Source organism: Apus apus, chromosome Z, assembly GCF_020740795.1.
Source record: "Apus apus isolate bApuApu2 chromosome Z, bApuApu2.pri.cur, whole genome shotgun sequence".
Taxonomy (NCBI): Eukaryota; Metazoa; Chordata; class Aves; order Apodiformes; family Apodidae; genus Apus; species Apus apus.
Genome location: NC_067312.1, coordinates 27,641,890 through 27,662,350, shown reverse-complemented (window position 1 = coordinate 27,662,350; position 20,461 = coordinate 27,641,890). Strand labels below are relative to the sequence as shown.

The following is a 20,461-nucleotide window of genomic DNA, read 5'->3' as shown; positions in this document are numbered from 1 at the left end:
CCATTGGCTCCCTTGACCACCCGGGCACAATGCTGGCTTCTGTTTTGTGAGCTACCAATCAACACACCCAGGTCCCTCTCAGCTGGGCAGCTTTCCAACCACTCTTGGGCATTTATTAGACCTGTATCATCTTGGACCAGTCTAGTGTTGGTGCTGCTTTCATAAACTTCCAAGATAGGCTGTACTTGACACATCTGTTCCAATTTCAGTGTAATTTTTTTCGCAGCAAGACTTCACCATTCTTGTCAGTTTTCATTTTATGTGGCTAACTGGGGAGATTATTCTCTCTCCTGTACAAATGCTTTATATACTGATTTTTCAAAAAACTTTGGACTTTGAAACAAATTTTTAAAGATCAGAAGTTAATATTTCTAGAAAAGTCCTACAGCTTGTAGCAGAAAATGGCAAGGTCTGTAAAGTATTAAGGTACTTGCAGAATTCTCTGGCAAGATACCACCCTCTATGTATAGATATATTTTTTTGTTTGTTTTTATCTGCCACTGTATTTCTTTTAAAGACATTTCAATGGCACTTTGTCTGCTCTCTTTATACTGTTCCCATCTCCATCGATTTTGTAATAGCTCTCCACAGGGTAAAAATACATTTCTTGTTTTCACACAAGTCCATCATTTTCATTTTACTGCACCCCATCTTTCAGTTGGCTAATTAGTGTCCTGTTCATAATTTATTCTGTAATGATTTTCCATTCAGAACTGAAGTGTACTTAAATACTGAAAAAAGAACAGTACAAACAGAAATCCCAGCTCCAAAAACATAAGCCAACATTCTCCACTGATATAAATTGACAGTGGTCTGCTGATCCAAAAATGCTGCATATGATCCAACACACCAATCATATCATATCTGGAAACAGCTTTACCCATGATCCCTGGTTAGTGTTTCATCATTTACGAATGCTGAAATGACCGACAACCTGCATGTGTTTTTAGATCAGGTTCTTTAATCATGAAGCAGTGGGCAAACACATTTAGCTGCACCACACTATACAACACATAGAGTGCATTAGTGAGGGAAATTTGGGAAGAGGTTGTGTGAATGCAGCCTTGTTACTCAAATTAGGATTCTGATCTGTTGGAGGTCTAACACACTACAACTTGACTGTGACAAACTCTTCTCAAGGGTATCCCGTATAATTTGTATGTAACTGGGGTTGGTTTTCCTTTAAATGGTTGACCACTTTTTGTTGCATCATCAACATTAATTTGGCTGTCTCCATGAAAATACTTTAGATATACTGGGCCTTTCACCATTGTGCTACAGGCACAGAAAATTATCTGGGAACATCTGAGACACTCTCTTTCTATTACACTTCATTTCTGCTTGTTCAAAGCCGTGAGTATAGCTCAGTTTTCAACAAAAATGAGAAGGAAATTTGTAAAAGGGACCAAATATATGTCTTTTAAAATTATATTTTGGTAACTGGCAAAGAGGAATATTTGAGATTCACTGATACAGAGTCACATGGGAATGAACTAGGTCACTCCTCCGCATGTAGAAGTAACTTATAACCTTCATAGCGGTTTTTACCTGCAATGAAAACAGAAGGAGAAAAATGAAAGTGAGAGAACAGGAAAGCAAAAAAGGCTTAGTTCTGTTTCATTTCACCTTTTAAATGTATTTCTAGTGTTTGCATAAGCCTTCTTGCACCTTTTAAGGTGTATACCTCTGAGAATTAAAAACATAGTATTCTGTTCTCTTCATTACTTTTTTCATAGCCAACATTATAGTTGTTTTCTCTCTGTGCTGAAATAAAGCATAAAATGTTCTGTGAAGGTTGATGATGCCAATTCCACCAGGACCTCATTAAAACAAACAAATCCAAGAGTATACTTATCACTTAGAAGTTATACTTTCCATTAGAAAAGATACTGGAACAGGCCCAGGGAGCTGTGGATGCCCCATCCCTGGAAATGTTCAAGGACAGGCTGAAGGCGACTTTGAGCAGCCTGGTCTAGAGGAAGGTATTCCTGTCCATAGCAGGGGGAGTGGAACTAAATGATCTCTAAGTTCCCTTCCAACCCAAACCGTTCTATGATTCTATGCTAGTCTGACTTTCTGAGTCCAGACTCTTCTGCTTATTCCTAGAGTTATAAAGGTATTCTTACTTTCTGAACTTCAATCTTACAGCCTCTGGCTGATTTTTTTTTTTTCTTTTTTTTTTTTTTAATGTGATACAGATCTTTGAAACATTTTTACTCAAAGGATTACATCTTTGCTTTTTAGCTTGTCAGCTTGTTAACAAATACTATAATAATTCCAGAGCATTCTTTACGTCCCCCCTGAAATCTGTAATAATAAATCTATTGCACTGCCTCAGAGGACCTGGCGGCTTTTCTCCCTTGCCTTCTTCCTAGTCCTCCATCATTGATTTAGGCTTCCCTTTACATTGATTTAGGCTTCCCTTTACAAGAACCAGCCCCATGCATCTACAGTATAAAATAGCTAGAGTGCCAAGAGCTCCAGATCCCTTTCAATACAAAGCAGAGCAGATTTTTTAGTACATTTTTATTTGCTTAAATTAATACAATACAATATCCATGATTTTACTATTGAGATAGAAAGCCAGAAACTAAATATTCACACATAGTTGGCCCTTTTTTTTGAGATGGGGTTTTAAATAGAAACCCAGTATTCTATATGAAACAAATATACACCACATTATTTGCAAAATCTGTTAGAAGTACAAAATGTTAGCTCTGTTGCATCTTGTTCAGCTAAGCAGACATGACTGATTTTCGGAACTGTTACTAACTATTAAAAACTTCTTAGAACAATAAATATAGCACTCATATTACTTCTTAACTGTACACTCATAACAGCAGAGTCCAGCAGCACCATATGAAGAGAGAAATTGGAGAATAGTTAGCAGACCAACACAGAGTTGTAAAAAGGTGGGTGCAGTAGCATTACTTGGCCTTTCCAGTAACTTGTTTTACAGGACACAGTATAGGATAAACTTCCCTTATAATGTTTTCATAAAGGGCTTTACCATTTGAGTTGCTGAACACAGAGCACTTGACTTTCTTTGCCTTTGCCTACTGGAGGCTACCCAGCAGCCGGGAGAGCTCAGGCTCACAAGGTGACGGCTGAGTCCTAGTGGCCAGATTCAAAACAGCTTGTTCTAGGGCTACCTACAACCTCCCCTTCTCAGAAGATATGCTGTGTATCTTTACCTTCGAATTCTACTAACCCCATTTTTTACTTTTCATCCACCTGTTCTGTTCTGTGCAGTGTCTTGTAGAATTCTCCCTACTGCCCTTAATAGTGGAGAAGTCTCTAATTTGACAAAGCACATGCCTTCCCTTGTCCAGACTCATTATGGTGTGGCAAATTTACCTTTCCTCAGCATGGCTTTTTTAAGCATCTCTGTTTCTGTGAGTCTGGAAAGCATCTCATTTGTGTGAGTTTGTGGACACTCTTACTTGCTTCGATGCTCTCCAAGAGTATGAAGTTAGCCTTCATATATAAATGTGTGGAAATGGCGTAGATGTGATTTAAGATTGATGTGGTGGAGACTGGGTTTTAATTTGATGTGTTACCACCACATGAAAATCCAAATAGCAGAGAAGAGACAGATAGTTATTTAAATTTTATTTTTTTTAAATTTTCTCTTCCCCACAACACAGCAAGAAGGTAGGTAGATTCAGATTAGGAAGGAGGAAAAAAAGAAAATATGTCCCCCAAGGTGCAGGACACAGGTAATGTTCCTACAGGACTTCTGAGCTTCTGCTCAAAGCAAAACAAGGAAGCTAATCCCTCAGAAATTACAAATGGGAAATAACTTCATTATGAGAGCAGATTTCTATAAAGCATTTTCAAAGCTATTAAAAAGCAAAGGCTGTTACTGTCTGTTCCCAAAACAGTGCCAATATAAATAGCATGAAAATAACTTATGTTTGAAAAGAGAGGTGCTTCACAATGAAGTCTGTTATTTCACTTTTAATTTGTCTCTTGGGGTCTTTGTAACAAGTGTCTTAGACCCAGCTCCATTATTGTTCTGCAGAATGGAGGACTATCAACTCCTAATCTCTTTGCTTGGGTCACTTGGCTGTCTCCTTGTCTCAATGATGGTTTTGTTTGTGATTCCTCTGGCTTATGACTTACAGTTTTAAAGGAGTTCTTTACTATTCTAACCTCAATTAGGCTTGGGTGTTAGTGAATTGGCTTAGTGTGGGTATGAGACTGGGCACAGTCTCAAGGCCTTCTTGTAATGCGGTATTCTCTGCTTTCTAGGAAGAATGCAAGCAAAGGGAGTCAGTCACATTACCAATTATTTTCAAACACTATTGTCCTTCTGGGGAACCTATACTCCTTTCCACTTGGCTGTCTGTAGTTGGCAGTTGCTTTTGCTCTGATGAAAAGTAGGACTGTAGAAATAGATAATTTGGCTTCAGTGACAGTGTGGTTGAAAGTTTTTTTGTTAACCATTCAGACAACCCAGGTCTGTAAGGGAGCTCTGGACTGCATACTTCCAGTAGATATAATTTTTGTGGTTACAATGTTATCTACTGAGAGCTGAGCTCTGCTGAAAATGTCTCCTTTAATCCGTTTGCCTTGAGTGCTGTTGATATATAATAATTTGTCTCTTTCTTGATGAGGATCCTCTATCTGTCCCATAACACTCTCCAATGCATAGACAACAGGGCTTTGCAATGGAAAGGCTGCATGCCTTTCTGCTTTACCCACCACAGAAGTGAAGGCATTTGTTAAGTCCAACTCATCTGCATGATCACCATTCTAGAAATTGCAACCAGGCTCCTGATTCCTTGCATGTTGCACTTATTGCAGGAACTAATATGGCTGCAAAGGTGGAATGAACTGATCTTGAATCATGCCCAGCTGGAAAATGCACCACCTTGAGAAAGACATTTCTAAAAGTCAGTGGCTCCCAGCTCTTGGCTGTATATATTCTTAAATAGGAGCTTTCATCTGACAGAGGTAAGATATTGACAAGAAGGTAACCAAAGGATTTGTTCCTATTTCTAAGGGTCAATCTCCTAGATAATGCTGAATTTCTACCTCATCATTTCCCCTCTAGTCTAAGAAAGAATGCATTTACTGATTAACCAGTAGGTGCGAGAATAATTAGTTTTTTAAGGTAAGTGGTTTCTTATAATGGCAGAGAGCTGCAGCTACTTGACTCTAGCTTTAGCAAGCCATAAGTATATGACCATATTTAATTATAACTTACTATATATATTATCGTGATAACAAGGTATTTTAAATCAAGATTTTGACAGGTAAGTGAATAAAGTAATAATATTTGGAAAAGACGTAAAATGTATATGGAATTTAACCTTTTGAGCTGGGATGTTAGGATGACATAGAACTAATTGAATGACTTAATAAATCTTTATTTCCTTATAAGCAGTGGAATGGTGTGGGGCTGTTTGTCATCTATCTTGAAGATGCAGGGATCAAGATGCTGGTGCTGGTGAAACTATTCATGCAAATAAAGGAATATGCTTAATGGAATGTGCTTTTCTTGTGAACATAAAACTGTATGGGAATCAACAGATCAAAACTTGGCAATGACTCAGTAAAAACAGCCTGAGTAGGATTCTTCAGAAAAGCCTGGAACTTACTGATCAAGTTAAAATAAGGTAAAGGTGATAAGGTAAAATTTCTGACTCAAATAAGAGGAAATCCAAAACCAGTTTTTCTCTCTGAGGTACAGCTTGCCCTATAAGGACTCTTTTCTGGTATACCTTCTAAAACGAACTTTTGACCAAACCTGTATATTTCAAAATAATCCTTTCTAGCCCAGAGAAACTGAAGAGATACATGGCAAAATTGTGTCTTTGTCTCAACTAAACTAAATATATTGTTTTATGTATAATTACAGAAAGACTTGCAAATGCTGCTCATTAGATGTATTGGTCTGAACAGACAGTAGAATAAAAAAAAAGTCAACACAGTTCATGCTATTTCTCTTGAAGAATTACTGAGTACTCCCATACTGTCCGAACCATTGAAAAATACAAACTTCTCTTGTGCCAGAGGAAAAGCTGCTGTGATCATAATAATCCCCAATCCTTGCAAAGCCTCACAGAGGCTTCGCTATCTCACATGTTAAATTTTCTCCTTAATTTGTTTCCCATTTCTCATTGTAAGTGTCAATGTGACTTGAGTAAATGAAAGTATTTGGACTGTGTTAGTTCCGAGAGTGACAGCACTTTCATGCATGCTATGTTTAATAGTACTCTTACTTATCCTGTGAAATGCTTACTATTTTCAGGGATTTTTTGGAGGTGTAAGGAGCATTCATATATATTTAGTCAGATAAAAAATTGAACACTAATATATAGTGCTTTTTGATAACCTGAGTATTGCTTATAAGTCTCCAACACCCCAGATAAAAGAAAATAAACTTCTGTACCAAGCCCATTGTCTGCTTATACATCAAATGGGTAACTATAAAAATGTTATTGTTCAGCATCTATTGTGTTTCTTGCTGACCTTGGACTACTTTATTCTTTTAATATTTGTGTTTTACGTTAAATTATTTTTATTAACTTGGATTGCTTGTTTCTAAAGATTACTACAAAATTCCAGGCTTTGGCAAATTACAGTTCATGTTAAAAGCTATCTGGTTCCCATTTTCCAGCTGTTTTGAAATTTCCATTTTAAATGCCTAAAAGCATCGTTTGTTTTTCCACTTTTCTTTCCAGCAATTCTTTCAAACTCTTGTTCCTGTGCTTGAAATACAAGTAATCTGAGAGAGAGTGGCCAAGTCTGGCCTTTTCAAAGGATCTAAAGCTGAGATGTTCTTTGTTGTTTGCAAGGTCTCTCTCTCCTTCACTCTCCTGTTTGTCGGAATTTCCTGTTCTCCTCTCCGGCCCTTCCTCACTTAGCGCTTCTTCCTTTTCATTGCAGTAAGACTCTCTGAAGTTCTTCATCATGCACTCGGTTTTGACAGACAGATCTTGAGCCACACACAGCTTGTTGTCATCATGGTGATACATGGCAGGGCTGTACTGTTCTGCTTCATAGCCATTGTCTTCCTCTTCTTCCTGGCATGAGCTTCCCTTGGCACTCTCTCCATCTGAATGAAATGAGATCCCCTTCCCTTGGTTTTTCTGGGAAAGATCAAAGGGCTCTTCCTGTTCCAAGCTTCTCAAGACATTTGTCTGGGAGAGAGCAATTCTTCCTCTTCCAAAGCCTTGTCATGGTTTGAGGGGAGGAAAAAAGGAACAATTTACATATAGGAAATTTTGCTACATGAAACATGGTTAAAAAAACAAAATGTGAGGTGGCCTTCTGTTTCATACTTTACTTTTGTCTTGCACTCAGCTATCTCCAAGTACTTTACTGTTTATATCTCATGGCAATTCCTTTGAGATGCTGTTAAGAGAAGTACCATTGTATACACCTCACAGTCAGGACAGGACACACAAAACATAGACCTGTACATGCCAGACACTTGATGAGGGAGCTACAAATAAAAGTGAAGTGGCTTGGCCTCTTGTAAACCGTTTTTGCCTGTGATCCTACTCACTTCCTCCTTCCTATTTTTTTAAAAATGAAAACTTTGATCTAAAACATCACAAGCTATAACAAAGGTCCTGAGTTTTGTACTTTTTTTTTTTTACCCAGAGAAGTGGAAGAGATTAAAAAATGTTAATGTGTTTGTTCTATGGATACTCTTGTTCAGAGTTACTATTTGAAAAATGAAAAGATACTCCAGTCTCAGCAATCTACAGCTTCACTCTCCTTTATTTTTCCTCTTTCATCCACTGAGAAGCCACTCATACCACTGAAAAACTCTTTGCCCTAGGGTGCCACTCTAAAGCACTTTGCTTCAGCTTGAACAAATCACTATAAACAAATTATGATTTTGAGTGGTACAGTGTTAAGTCTGAGTGTAGTCCTGGATCTGGTTTATTTTAATATTTGTCAGAGTGTCTCCTCTCTTGCTGGAAATCTAGAGGTTACCCAGAACATTATCTGTGGACTCAAATATATTGTGGCCTTTGGGTTGCACCAAAGGAGATTCAGACACTGCAGGCATAGCACATCTTAACTAAGAAGAATAGTGACAGAACTGGGTGAGAATCTCACTCAACAGCAAATATTTACAAAACCATTATTTTACTCGCTTAGTTTTAGTTTGATTTGTTTTTTCCTTCAGCAATTGAATCCCATTTCTGCAGGATCTCTGCAGCGTCACTAGATACAGCTGCTACTTTGCATTGGGTTGTATTTGTTAAAATGGTGCATGATCAGGTGGTAGCCTTGACAAATTGCCTTGTGTCTCATAAGTCTCCAGGGCTGAAGAATCTCTGTACACTGAAAAACTCCTAGGCTGTCTTCAATTACAAGTAATTTTGTAACTAGCATGGTGTTGCAGAAGACTTACAGGGAAAAAAGAAAAAAGAGGCCATTTGTTTCATTACTGTGAGTATCTTTGTAACTTTTATGACAAATGCCATTAGATTGTGTTTTACATACATGCCAGGCTGCCCTAAACTTGAATTTGAGGAACACCAAGAAATGTTACCCATGAAAGAAGTATTCATCCAGAAAGACATATCAAATGAGATATTTTGGATAGGCAAACTCTCAAAACAATGCTCCCTACTTCTCTCACTTCTTTAGATAGCAGTGGAGGCATCTGTACAAGCATGGGTTTGACTTTGCAACTAAAAAAAGAAACTAAACTATTTCCCTAGCACCTGACAACAGCAACTTGGTACACTAAAATTATTTCCTTTCTGCTCATATATGCCCTCATTTTGTCTCCATCTGCTCTTCCCTCTCAGTCTTTACCACTGTGTCATTAAGATGTCTAGTCTGAAAGGTCTCTGAGATAAGGGTCACTACCTTGGGGTCTCTGATCTGTAGCACCTGAGTAATAGAGATATTTAATAACAACCTCACAGGCTTATGGGTTTCAATCTCTTCCAGTAGCATTGAATCTATGATGCAAGGTAATGGATTTGTGGTACAAAACCGATTTGGGTTTACTGATATGCATCTTCTAGCCTCTCAGAGAATAACCTGGCTGAAAAATATTACCTTGAGAATGAAATCCTCTTTCCATGACTCCATGTTTGACCTTCATGTGCCTGGTTAGGTTCCCCTTCAAGGTGAATTTGCTGGGACAGTAGAGGCACTTGAAAGGCTTACTGTCTGAGTGCAAGTGCATGTGTCCCATTAAGTTGTGCATTCTGTTAAATTCCTTTCCACATAGCTGTGAAAACAGTAAAAAAAAAAATAAAAAATTACTAGTTCAAAGGGGTGCTTCCAAGAAGAACATTTTAAAACTAAACAGAATCTACTGTTCTAAACTTTAGCCCTGGCAGTTTCTGGCTGCAATTTGTTTTTAAAAGACACAGACAAAACACCTACAGAAAAAAAATTTGTGGGGAGTCTGATCTAACTGAGGCCTTCTTCACTGCTGCTATTTTTTTGTTTTGGTGACCAGGACACACAGTCAAGGATTCCCCAAACACAGGGAATATTGTTGGAAGGAAGGGAGAAGCTTAAGTACGTAATCTGGTAGGCTCTTAACTTGAATGAAATTTCTGCCTTGGTGAATCATTTTGTTTGTGGTTTATAAATTTAACCTTTAATCAAGAACAAAGCCAGGCAGAGATGGAGGTACAAAATAAAACCAATGAAGGATTTCTGTGAAACAGACTATCAGAATATTAGATCTCCTTAAAGAGAAACAAAATGACTGCATGTTTTGCTTAAAGCTAGAAAAAGAAAATCCTTGCTTCTGTTTCTTACTCCTCCATTTTAGTCTGATCCTTTTATCTTCTGTTTACCAACTTCTGTGTGTCAGTGTTTCTGGTGAGAAAGCTGGAATCTAAACAGTCATGGGGCTGCTAAAATGACTCAGCTTTCCCTGAAGCAGGTTCCTGCCAGCTCACGACATTGATCATGCAAGTTTCCCTTTGATGAAACAATAATGTGTTTTTTTATTTTCATTGTTGTTGTTCATCTAGATGGGTCTTTTTGTAGTCTAGTCCCTTATAAATCAAATGAATTCTCAAGACATGAGATTTTGACATCTCTAGTACAAACTTCTGGTCTTACTTGTCTTCTGGTCTTTCCTTATCAGGATTTATAATTTTATTCATGTTCAAGCCACTATTTCCATCCCCTGCAAACTTCTGTGTTTGCTTTCTACTTCAGCTCCTTTTTTGAAATTTTTTTAGACAAATATATCTACCATCAGATGCTGGGAAAAAAAAAAAAAAAAAAAAAAAAGAGTATTGAGAGTTTCACTTGCTTTTAAAAAAATATTTGCTTCAGCTCAATAAGTTCTCTTCTGTGATTTGCTGTCTGTGAACATTCTAGAAAACTGATTTATCAGGAAAATGTTCACCAAACTGTGGGGGAAAGAAAAAGAATAGCCACTGAAACTGAGTTATTAATTTATAAAAGTAAAGTATCTGATTCCAGGGGTCATCCATCCATTTAAGAAAGAGGACTGGCTCTTATTTACATTCAAAGTAACATAATATGCCAGATTACTAAAATTCAGGGAAAGTGCTGGGAGAAAACCAAAAGGGAAGAAGAAGCAGAGATGAGCACAGAAAATTTGCCAGGAAGAACAGCAACTGATTAAAGATTGACAGCCACTGGAATGACCTATGGCATGTCAATATTTCTGTGGCTGCAAGAATGCCAAGAATAATATCTGTCTAATATCTCTTAGCAGAAGATTTTTGGTTATCTGCTTATATTGTGGTTGAACTGTATTCTCACCAGCTTCTGCTTTCTCATAACTAGCTTTTTTCTTATCTATCTAAACCGGTAATCAATGAATATCAGGGTTGAACAGTAGTATGGCCAGAGTTATTTCATTCAAATCTGTACCTTTATAAGGTATCAAGTGATAAAATGGGTCTAGTAAGAACATTTATTTTGTTTCTGTTAAGGCAGCATTTATTTTTCTTTCTTCACAATGAAAAGATGGGGGACTTCATCTAAGGTAGCTTCTTGCATAGTAGATTTGTATCTCTGAATAAATGGGGTAGGTTTTCCATTTCCTGTATTCAAGCACAGTCTTAAAGATTTGTCATGTGTTTCTTGTCCTGAAATGTCCTCTGAGCACATGAGGATATGGTACTAGAGTGGAGAGGTGGGGCAGGAAAATGGAAGAAATGCAGATATGAAAATTGTTTCTCAGAGTGGTGGGTCTGTATGTCATGGTTTCTGGGTAGCCTGTCTTTTTCAAAAGGCACAAGGCAACTTTGGCATCAGTGTCCATGATCCAGAGGATGAAGAGAACAGGTTTTCAGTTCACGTACTGGAAGACGACAACTCAGAGCTATGTGGAGTTCACAGCTACTACTTAAAGAACAGCCTGAGTCTGCAGACCAAACTAGGAAGGTGTAAAGGATGTCATTTCTCTGTGACAGCATAGGGAGTGAATACTGATGAGTAGAGTGTGAAAGATGACTCTGAGCTAGTTGTATGGGAGGGAACTCCAGCAGAACTCACCACAGAGCACCTCAGCACTCAGGGAGTGCTCATGTAAGAGATCTTGGGATAGCAGGAACAGATGGTAGGAACAACATGGTTGACTTGTGGACCTTTTGTAAGGCTACTTCTGTCTACTTCTGAAGAGAAAGATCTCAGCTGTCCAACTGCTGAACATACTTCGTTGGACTGACTGGACTTCGGTACAGTTAGCTAGAAAGCTGCATTAATTCAAGGTTAAGTTTTGTCTTCCAAAGCCACTCTTCTAGATCTGTCAGTCGATTTTGTTTGTTTATTTGTTCCCAAAGTACTTATGTCTCACATGTTCTTTGGTTTTGAATCCACATGTAAACCCATGGTTTTAGACAGGAAAAAAAGGGATTTCAAAACATCTGCTGCAAAGTGTATTTGTCTGGACTGAAGAAAACTTAGTTGCATTCTTTACTGGAGATCTGAAACATTGCTGATTTCACCACTAAAAGCAACTGTAAATTTCATAGAAGCTTCCTCTACAAATCAGAATTAGCACTATTGCACCAATTGGTGCAAGTTCTTCAGAACTCTTCAGTGTTTTGATTATACAGAAATAAGCAAGGCAGCACAAGCACAGGTCTTTGAATGCTACAGAGAAGTAGACTCTTCAGAGAAAAATCAAGCACAGATACAGGCTGCAGCTGAATGAGGGAACAAAAGGGACAGCTATTTGCTACTCCCTCACTTTGATAGTCTGTGCTTAGCTGTGATTAGACACATAGGAAAGCCTCATGTTTTCTTTTGCTGTGAGAAAAAGGTAAGGAAAACCATTGCATGCAGTGAAGTAGAAAGGCTACTGCTGTGCTCTCTTTCCCTTGCATTCTTCTTTTTTTTTTTTTTTTTTTCCTTCACAAGAAGGGTGTTCCTTTCCTCAAAGAGAGAGGGAGAGGGAGAAAGACTGTAAACTGTCCAAAAGGACCGTGAGAAAACAGGAAGCTTTGAAAAGTACAAGAGAAAGCAAGATGAAATCTATTTGCAGGCGGTTCCCTGGAGACATGTGAGCCATTGTTAAGCAGGCTGTTCATACAGCTATATCCTTCCTTCTGCTGAGGAGGAGCTTGGTGCCAAAAGGCTGCTATCTGGTCATTACCTTAACCCTCTGAATACCAGCCAGGAACATTTGCCCCAGTCTTTCAAGGGCTCTGCCAGAGACGCAAGGGATGCTTCTAATGCAATTCCCAATCCTCTCTTTCCTTATTGTTGCAATCTCCACTCCTTCAAGGGCACTGGCATTGATACATATTAATTCCTTCAGCCATAGGAGAAGTTGGCTTGCTGTGTTTACTTGTTTCTCTCCTCCTAGGAACATTGGGTGGGGACAGAGAAGTAAAACAAACAAAAAAAATAATAGAAAAACAGGTGTTCCTATAGAGTTTTTGTTACTGGCTGGAAAACATACTGGTGGTACTCCAGTTGCCATCTCCAAGTTTTAATAGTCTTTCAACATCAAACTGGAACCTCAACACAAACCTCCAGCTGATCTGCAAGTACATAGAAAATAGTGTAGGTCCAGACAATGCATCCAGAACAGGTGATCAAAAAGCTTACTTTCTTTTCTGAAAACTGAGGGATCAGAGGAAGGCTTTGATCAAGGCAAAACAGAAAGACAGTGTCATGAGCTGATGCCAGGGGGGGCTACCCTGGAGAAGAAGAAGAACCATTTCCCACAGACAGGTTTGCAGGTGCTCACAGAGAATGAAAGTCTTCAGCGGACTTGACATGGAACTATCCAAGCATTTCAGTAAGTGAAATTATTTTATCAATACTGAGTAATGTAACTCCCGGTATACACAATAACATTTTAATAGAATATAAAATTAAACAAAAAAGGTAAAATTGAGAGACCTTTTTGTTATTTTCTCACAGTGAAATACTTCAAAGTTATCAAAGCAAAATGAGGAAGTAAAAAAGAATAATCTTGACATTCTCATGTTAAATTTATCACTGAATGTTGTATTTTCCTATTACATTTTGAAGTAATACATTTTTCAAGAGAAAATAGTTCCATTTAAAATTTGTCATCCAGCTCTGCTTCTTGACGAAACATCCCTTTCAAGAAAATACTTTGTTCCATAATTATATTGGATGAAAAAGTTCTAGAAATTGCTTCCAGATCGATCTTCAATTACCTGGGCATAAACTGGGTAATGTGCTACACTCTGTATTTATAGCCATCTTCGAGCTGATCAAAGTGGGAATAAAACCTATGACCTTTGACTTCACATGGTATGACTACAGTAATGAACCAGATAGGCAGCAAACGGAACAGATGTAGTGTCCAGTACCGAGTAAGACTATAAACATGAATAATTCATAAGGAAGATATTAGAGATGTGCGCAGTCAAGAAGCCAGAACCTCAAAGGTTTATGGAGAGGGAGGAGAGGCTGAGGAGAAGAGAGGATGGAAAAGAAATGTCAGCCTCCAATGTGCTGAGATTGTGAGGGAGGCAGCAAACTGGAATTCTCACAGGATCCTAAAAAGGCCAGATGGTCTCAGAGGCTGTTTCATTAGCATACGGATGTTCTGCTCTGAGACTCAATCTGGTAATTACACTTGGCCCTTTCAAATTCCTTCTGTACTTGTGTTTTGCTATGGATTTCTTTGAGTCCTTCCCCAAACTGTCACATAGCATCACTGTGTGAAGTCATGGCTGCTGCTTTTCCATGATCCCCTGTGGGCTGCACAACTTGATTTGGTTTTAGACAGTGTTTCAAGCTATTCAAGCACTTTGACTTCTGTCTGGATGGCTGTACTAAGCAAATGGCAGGTATGTTTATTGTCTTCAAACATCTGTGGCATTTAAATGCTCATGAAGTAAAAAAAAATTAAAACATTTTAAAAACAGAGAATGAAAGTTATGGATATTGGAAGGGAAAAGAGTAAACAATAGACATGTACCTCCATTATTTTGTGCTATGTAAGCAGCACGTTGATAAAGAAGGAAAACTGGGCTAGCGTGTGCTAATTTAAATGCAACTGCTGTATGTGTTAGCAAGCCTATTTTTTTTTTTTAATTCTACCACATCACAGGATGATAATATCACAGAAATATCCAGTGGGCTAATGCCCCTGCTACCAAAAGCACTGACCTTGCATTTAAAAGGTTTGACATCCGAGTGAACAATCATGTGGGCCTTGAGAGTCTGCTTTTGCACAAAGCTCTTGAAGCACAAATGGCACTGATAGGCTCTGATATTGGTGTGAATCAAGACATGTCTCTTCATGTTGGCCAGCAGAGTAAATTCCCGTCCACAAATCCCACATTTGTGCTCTTTCACACCCTGTAAGAAAAGAAGAAGAAAAAAAAATTATGTAGATGGAAAATTTTCTTGATAACTTCATATTCCATACACTTATATTTTAATTATTCATCCTGCATTATCAAAGCAGGTAGTAAATTATTTTACTTTAACGTAATTTACACAAGTAATAGATAGTTATGTCTTTTTTTACTGGAAAATTCTTACAAGAGTATGAGAAGCAGAAACAGAAAACAAAATGTAAGCTTACAGAAATAATGAGTTTTGTTTCCATCAGTAGGCTTACAAATCTATGAGACATAGTCAGAAGCAGAGCTGCTTTGTCCTGCTGCAGTGCTTATGTAAAGTATTGATTCAAATGTGTACACTTATTGAGCAAGAATAAAAGCTAACCAGTTAAGAGAATAAAGTAGTGCTTTCCTTAGATAACTGAACATCGTTGGTTTCTAAAAAAGGCAGTTCTGAAGAAAGACCTAAAAAATAAACTGAAGTAACCAAGAAGCAGTCAAGACATGTCACTAAATAAGGATATACTTGTAACATTCAAAGAAAAGAAAAAACTGTTCGCTCTTAGTGAGACTTGCACTTACCCTAATGGAGTGATCTCCTTTTACTTGGTATTTACTAGCATTTCTAGCACCTTTTATGCCATCCAGTCCATTCACTAATTCATCATTGAATATTCTTGCTCACGCCCATGTGATCTAACTGCCAGCTCCTCAAAAAGTCATTTAGATGCTATGAAAATTAGTGCATTTACCACTAAACACTTCAAGAGCTTGAGTATAACTTGCTGAAGGTAAGGAGGATTTACTAGTGAAGTAACTGGGAACAGTTACTCCTCTTGCAGGCCACCACTACAAAGAAGACTTTTGAAACAGTCTGACTTTCATACCAGCCAGTCATTTTCACAGTTAATTGCGAAGCTGAAACTGTGAACACCATCACTGGCTTTCAGTGTCTGCCTATCTGCTCTGAGGTTGCAGTTGGACAGCTAAGTACTGTTAATTATGCTCGCAGCTGAGTCCACCTGCAGCTGAGGACAAAGAAGCAGAAGCTCTCTAAAGGCTCAGGGGCATTGCATTTCCTGAGACAAAAAACTACCAAGTCTTAAATCAGTAGAATTTTGCACGGTAAATCCAAAGACCAGGGAATCTCCAAAAAGAGCAGAAATTATAATAATGCAGTAGAGAAGAAAAAGCAAATGTGGAAGTAGAGGTTGTTGGTTTTTAAAAGAAGACGTGTCTGTGAGTCTGAAAGGCTATACCTTTCAGTATGTTTTAAGTTTTTCATGTAAAAGCCAATATATAAGTGCTAAAGGAAAATATGCAAAGCTGGAAACATTTTTTTAATAAAATGTGTAAGGTTTTGAATTGTCTTAACATCATTTTTGTAAAGGTGGATAAACCAATTTCAGACACTCTTGAACAGAACAACTACATTTTTCCTATTTTTGAAAGGGTTCTCTCTGGATGTGCTCCACGGCCTGCTCCAAGCCTAAACTGACTTTGCTGTCGTTGCTGTCAGCAGTGGCAAGATTGCTGCTTACAGCAAATTGGCTGGGATTATGGTACTTATTGTCCACTTTTATTGACTGGCACTCTGGATAACTTACAGACAAAGGGGAATTTTTCTTAGGTTGGGTTTTTTTCCCCTAAATGTCTCTTATAATGAGATTCTTCAAAGTTTAGTGAGTAATAATATACTTTCTTTTGCTGAATACATACCGTCTACTGCAAATACAGTCTACTTCCCAATTAAGGGAGGAAAGCAACAGAACTGGTTTTCAGCTGAAAAATTCTATTAAAATTGGGAGGAGCTGTTAACACAACTCTACAAAAATATGTTATGTTACAGAAGGCCATTCTGAAGATAAAACCCAGAAACGGAGAGAGGTGAATATAGTTTTGGGAAGCAATACAGGTGATCTGTTTGAAATCCAGCTTATAACTAAGAAGATTTTCTCTGTACTTTCTTGAGACTGACAGAGGCATCTAGCTTGTATTATTGCCAGCACTGCTGGGACTTTTGCTCTGCATAAAACTCTCCAAGCTGTCAAAGAACCAGAACGAGGCTCTATAGACTTATTTCCTTCTTTCCAAAGAGGTACATAACTGCATCTTTAGTAGACTGTAATCCACATGCTCCCTTCTGGTACAAGGTGAGGGCACAACCTGTGCTGCCTTACCTTGTGAGTTAGGGAGTGTTGTTTGAGGTGGTGGGGCTGCACAAACTCCATGCCACATTCAGTGCAGATGTATGGGCGGATGTCTTTGTGCTTCATCATGTGGTTTTGCAGCTGACTCGGGTACTGGAAGGTTTTGTCACATTCAGTGCAATTGTACTGTATAGGGCCACGGTGGGTTGTTAAATGTCTCTTCAGCTGGGCCAGGGTTGGGAAGTCCAGACCACATTCCACACAAATGTTCTCTCGTCCACTCTCGTGCTTAGACTCATGTGCTTTCAGTTCGCTGGGGTAGGCAAAACCTCTGCCACAGATCCTGCAGTTGTAAGGCTTGATGTCGCTGTGTTGCATCATGTGTCTCTTAAGGTGACTGGTTTGAGTGAAAGCCTTGTGGCACACCTGACACTTGTGTGGCCGAGTGCCCTGGTGTGTCAACATATGTGTATGCAAGTGGCTCAGCTGCTTGAAAAGCTTGCCACATCGGGTGCAAGCATGTGGCTTAATGCCACTGTGCCCCAAGATATGGGTCACCAAATTGTACTTGGATGTATAAGACTTCTCACACATGGGACATTGCCAGCGCTTCTGTTCACCCCCCACATCAACATAGTAACTGTCATCTATCTGAAGGTTCACATCTACTCTTTCCACTTTCTGTTTATTTTCACCACTTTCTAGTATTTCAGTCCTTCTGAAGGGTGGTTCTGGAGGTCTTTTTGTTTGAAAGGCGTTCCTGAAGTGAAAGTTCGGTGGCACAATAAAAGGAAACATAAAGCCAGAGTGAACTTTAGGATAATAAGGGTAAGGAGCTTGCATGAATGCTGGGCTACTGGGCCATGTCATGTTAGGCTTCACTGGTTCTTGCTTAATGGGCTTGGTTCCAAGGTGCTCCAGAGTTCTGTAGAACTGAAAACCAAAGTTGCAGAGGTCAATCATCTGGGAACTGTACTTGGGCTGTGCTGGCTGTTGGAACACCAAGGGGAGACTGGAAGAGCCTATGTCATTGTTATCTTCAGGTCTGCCCAGTGGTGATGAGGAACCCTCAAGGGAGACAGAAGGAGGCATTTTTGTTGGCATGCTCTTGCGTTTCCGAGACCCACCTTCCAAAGATCCCTGGAATGTTTCCATATCTTCAAGAGGAGGAGGGCCATAGTGGAAATGTGAGAGGTGCGGTCTGAATTCTTCACCAAATGAAGTTGTTCTGTGTGGCTTTGTAACGGGGCTCAGTGGCTGCCGGCAGCAGGAGAAGGCAGAGGCTCGTGTACTATCCCCATTAAAACTTTTTTCTTCATTCTTCATCATATTTCCTTTTTTTTCTGTGTTGCCTAAGTTCCTTAAAACAAACAAAAACCAAATATCTTTATTTCTCCCTGTTCTTCTGCATTTAACGTCTTATTGTCTATTTTGTTATTCTGGAGGTTGTTGAGTTTTTTAACTAAATGCAACTAAAGATGTCTTAGGCACACGTAAGAGAAAGGCCTTTTAAAGCAGAATTAAATTGGTTAATGAAGAACAGAGAAGCTTTGATCTTCCTGTGGAAGAACTGATGGTTTAAATCAAGTTTAACCCATACAAGATCTTTTCAACATAAACATGCTCTACAACATATACACTACATTGCAGCTGAATCTGTACAGTAATGGTTCTGCTTAATTTAATTCAGCCAGGCTACATGTGGGCAAAATCCTGTCCTTGGCTGTGCATGCACAGGCTCTAGAAATTGGCGGTTCTTCCAAAGGATATGGCAATACAAACAATAATGTGCACATTTATTATGGTTGTGTCATGAGAAGCCGAAGCCAGAAAATGTTAAACTTCTTTGTATCATTAACATGTGCTGCTGTGAGAGAAAACAATGGCCAAGTGATCTAAGGACACTGTGTACCATCAAGTTTTGTGCTGTGTTTCCTGACTTCTCTCACTTTGTATTGTAATAAGAAGGCAGAGAGTAATTAATTTTCTTTGTTTTAATCCCAGAGATATTTACCTGGCAGATTTGGGGGAGGAAAGACCTTTGACTACTCTCCAAATTACATTAAGTTTTATAGACTTAATCTAAGGCTTTATTCTTTCTAAATAGGTGAGCAAAATCTCCCCTACAAAACTAAGCATCTCAGGTCTCCAGAGAAATAGACACTAAAGAATACTCAGTGTGACAAGGCAGATTAATAATTTTCTTGGGGAATATCTTTGTGTTCCACAGAAATCTTCTCCTAAATGTAGGGTTCATCTAAAATATTGGTTATCAACTTGGATTCATCTTATACATGGCTGCTACCTTTTCCCTTGTCTCTCTTGAATCATAGAATCAGTTTGGAAAAGACCTTGAAGATCATCAAGTCCAGCTGTAAACCTAACACTGCAAAATCCACCACTAAAACATGTCAATAAGCACCACATTGTAACCTCTTCTAAATACCTCTAGGGATGGTGACTCTACCACTTCCCTAGGCAGCCCGTTCCAATGTTTGATAACCGTTTTGGTCAACTAATTTTTTCCTAACATTCAACCTAAACCTCCTCTGGCACAACTTAAGGCTGCTTCCTCTTGTCCTATCACTCATTGCTCAGGAGAAGAGACTCACACCAACCTCACTACAACCTCCTTTCAGGTAGTTGTAGAGAGCTATAAGGTCTTCCCTCAGTCTCCTTTTCTTGAGCTTAAATAACCCAGTTCCCTCAGACACTCCTCATAAGTCTTGTTCTCCAGACCCTTCATCAGCTTGTTTGCCCTTCTTTGGACACTATTTCTGATATAAGCCAGGATGCTGTTGTCCTTCTTGGCCACCTCAGCACACAACTGGCTCATATTCAGCTGCTGTCAACCAACACCCCCAGGTTCTTTTCCCCTGGGCAGCTCTCCAGCCACTCTTCCCTAGCCTGTAGCGTTGCCTGGGGTTGTTGCAGCCCAAGTGCAAGACCCAGCACCTGGCCTTGTTGAAGCTCATACAATTAATTGGCCTCAGCTCGTTGATCCAGCCTGTCCAGGTCCCTCCACAGAGCCTTCCTACTCTCGAGCAGATCAACACTTCCACCCAACTTGGTGTCAGCTGAAAAGTTACTGAGAGTGCACACGATCCCCTCATCCAAATCATTGATAACAATATTAAACAGAACTGATTGGCCACTGTGTTGGCCATTGTATTTCTTTCAATTCACCACAACTTTATGGGCCTGGACATCCAGCCAGTTTTTTAACTAGCAAAGAGTACAGCAATCTAAGCCATGAGCAGCCAGTTTCTCCAGGAGAATGTTGTGGGAAATGGGGTAAGAGACTTGAGTGAAGTCTAGGTAGATAACATCCACAGACTTTCCCTCCTCCACTGAGTGGGCCATCTTGTCATAGAAGGAGATCAAGTTAATCAAGCAGGACTTGAATTTCATTAGCCCATGCTTACTGGGCCTGATCACCTTGTTGCTCTGTATGTGCCATGTGACAGCACTCAAGATGATCTACTCCTTAATGTTCCCTGGCACCAGGGTCACACTGATAGGCCTTGTAGTTCTCCAGATCCTCCTTTCAGT

The 20,461-nt window shown here is 39.1% G+C and overlaps 1 protein-coding gene across 3 annotated transcripts in view; it reads right to left on the bottom strand.

The window, feature by feature from the left end:
- Nucleotides 1-2,511: 2,511 nt before the first annotated feature.
- ZNF366 (zinc finger protein 366) overlaps nucleotides 2,512-20,461 on the bottom strand; it is a 36,141-nt gene continuing 18,191 nt past the window's right edge. For all 3 annotated transcript variants that reach the window (XM_051643216.1, XM_051643217.1, XM_051643218.1), the window contains 4 exons: nucleotides 16,940-18,269; nucleotides 14,581-14,772; nucleotides 9,040-9,214; nucleotides 2,512-7,183 (listed from right to left, as the gene is read on the bottom strand). In XM_051643216.1, the coding sequence (XP_051499176.1) occupies nucleotides 6,648-7,183; nucleotides 9,040-9,214; nucleotides 14,581-14,772; nucleotides 16,940-18,238 (2,202 nt within the window). In that variant the 5' untranslated portion in view covers nucleotides 18,239-18,269 and the 3' untranslated portion in view covers nucleotides 2,512-6,647. The remainder of the gene's footprint in view (nucleotides 7,184-9,039; nucleotides 9,215-14,580; nucleotides 14,773-16,939; nucleotides 18,270-20,461) is intronic.